Here is a 5,628-nt window from a genome sequence, read left to right as displayed (position 1 = left end):
CTTTCTTTCTTTCTTTCTTTCTTTCTTTCTTTCTTTCTTTCTTTCTTCCCTCCCTCCCTCCCTCCCTCCCTCCCTCCCTCCCTCCTTCCTTCCTTTCTTTCTTTTCTTTCCTTAATTCTTATACCCGCGGCATGATACCTTTTGCCCATGTTGCTTTCAAGTAGGAATTTTGAACAGGGAGATGCTTCAGTTTTTTCCCTTCATGTTTAAAGCCTGGACATTGTAATAATTATGGCTTAAATACCAATTTGAGTATTTAAACTTTTGTTTCTTTTTTTTCCTTTGTACATTTTTTTTTTTTGCATTAGGCCATTTTTGCCAATAGCCATTCCTCTGCCAGAATAGGTTGTAGACAAAAATATGATCTTCATAGGAGAGTGTGATAACTATTTACTAAAAAGTTCTGTGGATAGCTCTTTGTATTTTTATCTGTTTATTTCATACTTATATAATTATGGATTGTAGGTTGGTCAGGTTCATGGTGGACTGATGGGAGTCATTCAGAGGGCCATGGTTAAGGCTTGTCCACATGTGTGGTTTGAACGTTCAGAAATGAAGGACCGACATCTGGTGACCAAAAGGTAAGAAATACTCTTAGTTGTAGCAGTATACATGGAACTTTGCTTTTAAGAGGGTTGTAATCACTAAAGGTTAGAACTGTGGTCCTAATAGCTCCTTCTTTCTAAAAAATTAGATAGATAGATAACCAGTGGAATAGGACTGTGTGTGAGAGAGAGAGAAAGAGAGAAGAAGAAGAAAGAGAGAGAGAGGTTTAATCTATTTTCTAGAAATTTTTGAGATTAAGTTTTATTACTAGTCAACAAATCTGCACGCATTTATTAAACACCTACTGTGTTTCAGATACTGTGCTGGATGCTAGGGTTATAATGAAAGGGGGGAAAATAATCTCTGCTCACAGTCTAATGGAGGGGGTGGGACAACATACAGATAACCATATATAAACAAGATATACGTGTGTGCGCATATGTGTATGTATACACAGACGTAGAATTTTGAGTCGGGTTACAGGATAAATTTGAGTTAATCTCAAAGGAAACATCCTGAGATTGAGGATGACTAGGAAAGGCTTCTTTCAGAAGATTTGACTTTTGCTGAGACTTGAAGGAATCAAGGAAAGCCTTGGGGTGGAGAGAGGGTTCCAGGTGTAGGAGACAGCCAGTCATATTGCCGGAAGTCAGGAGATGGAGTAGTGTCTTATTTCAGGAACAGCAAGGAGATCAGTGCCATTGGTTCACAGAGTCTAGGGGGGAGGTATAAGGTATAAGAAGAATGGAGAGGGTCGGGGGAGGTAAAGTTTTGTTTTCGAACTTTGTCCCTAACGGATTAAGTTTTTGAAAATGCAGTCCTTATTCACTCTTTTGATGGTAGCATAGTGCCTAGTCCTTAGCCTAGGTGCATTTGGTCCTCGATAAACATTATTGCGTTAACTGTATCAGTTGCCGAATTTTCTATTTTTTTTTTGCTTTTTCATCTTTTCCCAAAATTAATATTGTAAAAAGGCAAGGGCACGGTTAGTATAGAGGCAGCCAGGTGGCAAAAAGGATGGAGCACTGGGCCTGAAGTCAGGAAGACCTGAGTCCAAATATGGCCTCAGATACTCACTAGCTTTGTGATCCCAGTCAAGCCACTTAACCTCTGTTTGTCTTAATCCACTGGAGAAGGAAATAGCAAACCACTCCAGTGTCTTTGCCAAGAAAAGCCCAAATGGGGTCACAGAGAGTCTGACACAACTGAAAACAACCGAACAAATGTTTGTGAGTGTCACTGTCTGTCTGTAAGCTCATTTCTCAAGATTTAGCAATTTAATGAACGTGTAAGGGGGGGAAGAGTGAATAGTGTCACTGTCTGTCCTTAAGCTCTTTTCTTTTTTTTTTTTTAAAGCAATCGGGGTTAAGTAACTTGCTCAAGGTTACACGGCCAGTTATTTCTGGGTGTGGTGCTGAGTATCTGAGCCCGGATTTGATCCAGGTCATCCCAACACTGGAGCCGGTGCTCTTACTCGCTGAGCCACTTGGCCGCCCCTAAGCAATCGGGGTTAAGTAACTTGCTCAAGGTTACATGGCCAGGTGTTTCTGGGTGGGTGCTGAGTGTCTGAGCCCGGGATTCGATCTCCAGGTCTTCTCAACACTGGAGCCGGTGCCCTTACTCGCTGTGCTACCTGGCCGCCCCATTAAGCTCATTTCTTAAGATTTAGCAATTTAATGAATGTGTAAGGGGGCGAAGAGTGAGTAGTGTCACTGTCTGTCCTTAAGCTCATTTCTTAAGATTTAGCAATTTAATGAATGTGTAAGGGGGGAAAGAGTGAGTAGACATTGATGGTGAGATGGACACAGGGCTGAAAAGGACTGTGAGAGGCCAGCTGATTCAGCTGCCATTGCACATTTGAGGAACCGAGGGGCCAGACAGATTAACCAGCTTGCTCAGGGTTGCACAGGAAGAAAGGAGCAAAGCCTGGACTCAACACTGAGTATTCTTTCCATTCTCCTATGCAGCCTCTGGGGGTGGTACCCTTGGCAGTAATGGGGAAGTTCAGAGGACAAGGTTTGAGGGGAAAGATAACGAATTCTCTGTCTGGAACATGTTGAGTTTGAGGTGCCTGTGGGCCATCCAGTTTGAACTATCCATTGTTGATGTGGGTCTGGAACTCTGAAGAGAGACTAGGACTGATCTAGAAATCTATGTTGAGTAGATAATCGAAGCCATTCAAGCTGATGCCCTTACCAGGGCAAGGACAGAAGAGGGCCCAGGACAAGTACAGAACCTGGGGGTGCACCCACAGTTAAGGAGCATGAATTAGATGAAGAATCAGCAAAAAAGATTGAGAAGTCATGAGTAAGCAGGTGAAAGGAGAAGCAAGAAAGAACAATAAAACAAGAAAAAAATCTGAAGAAGAAGAAGGTTTCAGAAGGAGAAAATGCTCATCAATGTGAAATAACTACCGAGAGCTCAAAAGAGATGACTTGAAGAAAGCCTGTTGGATTTGCCGGTAGTTGGTAATGTGGAAGAGAGAAGCTTCAAGTCAATAGTGAGTTTGGAAGCCAGATAGCAGAGGGTTTGGGAGAGAGGTAAAGGAATCATTATGAACCTGGGTGACTGAAAAGATAGGGGTACCTTTGACAGAAATAGGAAACTTTGGAAGAGGATTGAGTTTGGAGGAAAAGATAATGGGCTCCTTTTTGGACAGGTTGAGTTTGAGATAACTAGGGGACATCCATGTGGGAATGTCCACTAGGAAGATGATGGGGGAACTGGAGATGTTCAGCCCAGAGAAGAGGAGGCTTGGGAGGGATGTGATAAAAATGAGTGAGTTTTCAGAGGCAGATGTAGGCTCAGTGTTTGGAAGAACTTGCTGCCCATTAGGGCTGTCCAGACCAAAGTGCTTTGGAAAGTACTGCTTTCTCCCTCACTAGATGTCATCAGACAGAGAGACTGGATGATTGAGCATTTGTCAAGGACACTGTCGGCATCCCTTTGACACCACCACCAAGAGTCATCTTATAGCTTTATGGTGTCATGGTTTAGAGCTGGAAGGGACCTTTCAGACAATCAAAATCATTTTATAGATGAGCAGACTGAGATGAAGAGATATTAAGTGACTTGCCCAGAGTCACACAGTTAGTAAGTAGAGGCAGGACTAGAATCCAGATCTTCCTGACTCCATTTTCACTGCTCCATCCCCTCCAAAATGCTGGCTGATCATGTTCTTTTTTTTTTCCTTTTTTTGGGTGGAGGTGGGAGGGCTGGGCAATTGGGGTTAAGTGACTTGACCAAGGTCACGCGGCTAGTAAGTGTTAAGTGTCTGAGGTCAGATTTGACCTCAGGTCCTCCCGACTCCAGGGCCGGTACTCTATTCACCGCACCACCTAGCCGCTCCCATATTCTTTTTTTTCAAGGAGAGACAGTACCTGAGTTTGAGCCTCTGTGGAGATAGAGATGGATATGCAAGCTTGTTGAACCTTCCCTTGTTTCAAGTACAGGCCACACATGGCCTACCTACCGTGTTTCCCCGATAATAAGACACTGTCTTATTATTTTTTTGGACAGAAAAACACCAGAGGGCTTATTTTCAGGGGAGGGCTTGTTTTAATGAACATTGACAGCAATTTTAATAAACAGGTAAATGTGAACAAAAAAATGTACCTTTATTCAATAAGCAAATCACTGGGGAAGAACAGGATGACGCGCTCACTGCTGCAGCTCTGATTGGATGCAGCTTGGAGCGCGGCGTGCATTTCACCGGGGGGGGGGCAGTGCATACAGAGGGTACTGTAATGTAGCGTGTAGCGCAGGGGATCACCTTCACTACAGTAGCGATCTCAATAGGGCTTATTTTGGGGGGAGGGCTTATTTTAGAGGAATCTTACACAGTAAGGGGAGGGCTTATTTTCGGGATAGGTCTTATTATCGGGGAAACATGGTAGCACCTAGGTGGCAAGAATAATTAACGGAAACAAGAAGCTGTTCTCTTCTTTACTCTCTTTCTCAGCCAGACTTTCAGAAAAAGCCTTCTGTTGCCTTCACTCCCTCTACTCACTTCTTATCCCTTTGCAGTCTGGCTTTCAAGCCTCCCTATGCAATGGAAACTGCTCGCTTTGTGGTTGTCAGGGATCTCTTAATTACTAGGTTAGGTCTTTTTTTTTCCTCTTGGTTCTCATTCTTCTTGGCCTTTCTGTAGCTTCTGACACTGTTTGACCCCCCTTTTTTCCCCTTATTTTTTTCGGCACTTCTCCTGAGACTTTTCAGTCTCTATTGCTATATCTACATCTTAACTCATAACTCTGGGGTTCCCCCAAGACTCTGTCCAGGACTATTTTCTGTCTGTATGTGTATGTATTATACATGCATGCATGCTTGTATGTTTTTACATGTATATACACATATATGTGTTGTATATGCACATATATGTGTAAAATTATTCTTTACATATTTCTGTTTATCACTTCTTTCTCTTTCTTCATATGTCCTTTGTAGCTAATTTGGGTATTTGCAATAGACAAAATAACTAATTTCCTCAAAGTCATTCTTAAAACGATATTGCTGTTACTGTATACAACGTTCTCTTGCTTCTGCTCATTTCACTCTCCATCATTTAATGCAAGTCGTTCCTTTTTTTCTAAGATCATTGAGCTCATCATTTCTTGTAGCACAGTAGTATTCCATCACAATCATATACCATAGCTTAAGGTATAGGGATTTTCTTGCTAGGAGTTGCTGACACCAGTAACATCCTAGGGCTGGAGGGACAAAGAGATGGATGAGCAGAGAAATGAGATGATTTCCCCAAGGTCACAGGACATAGAACACCAAACAGGACACACTTCATCAAGGGACGTAATGGGAAATAACTCAGGAAGGAAGGCTGAGAGCCAGACCCTGACTATGAAGAGTGCCGTAGGACAAATGGAAGAGTTTTTATTTTTTTTCCTGTGGTAATGAGCAGCCACTGAAGATTCTGGAGCAGGCAGGTAGCATGATCAGTGAGGAAGGGAGAGATATGGTTAGGCACGTGCTTTAGGACGATGATTTTGGTCACTGTGGAGAAAGGAGAGAATAGGAATTGGGAGTCCAATTAAGAATAGTCCTGATAAGAGTTAATGGTGGCCATAT

The 5,628-nt window shown here is 42.7% G+C and overlaps 1 protein-coding gene across 3 annotated transcripts in view; it reads left to right on the top strand.

Annotated features, from left to right (window-relative positions):
- Nucleotides 1-5,628, top strand: part of GPAT3 (glycerol-3-phosphate acyltransferase 3) — a 74,945-nt gene that overhangs the window by 60,850 nt on the left and 8,467 nt on the right. For all 3 annotated transcript variants that reach the window (XM_069093099.1, XM_069093120.1, XM_069093109.1), the window contains one exon: nucleotides 466-581. In XM_069093099.1, the coding sequence (XP_068949200.1) occupies nucleotides 466-581 (116 nt within the window). The remainder of the gene's footprint in view (nucleotides 1-465; nucleotides 582-5,628) is intronic.

The sequence above is a fragment of the Petaurus breviceps genome, unplaced genomic scaffold, assembly GCF_028583685.1.
Source record: "Petaurus breviceps papuanus isolate PSGF00001 unplaced genomic scaffold, PetGlider_PUasm1.0 126, whole genome shotgun sequence".
Classification (NCBI taxonomy): domain Eukaryota; kingdom Metazoa; phylum Chordata; class Mammalia; order Diprotodontia; family Petauridae; genus Petaurus; species Petaurus breviceps.
This window is presented reverse-complemented; position numbering and strand designations above follow the sequence as displayed.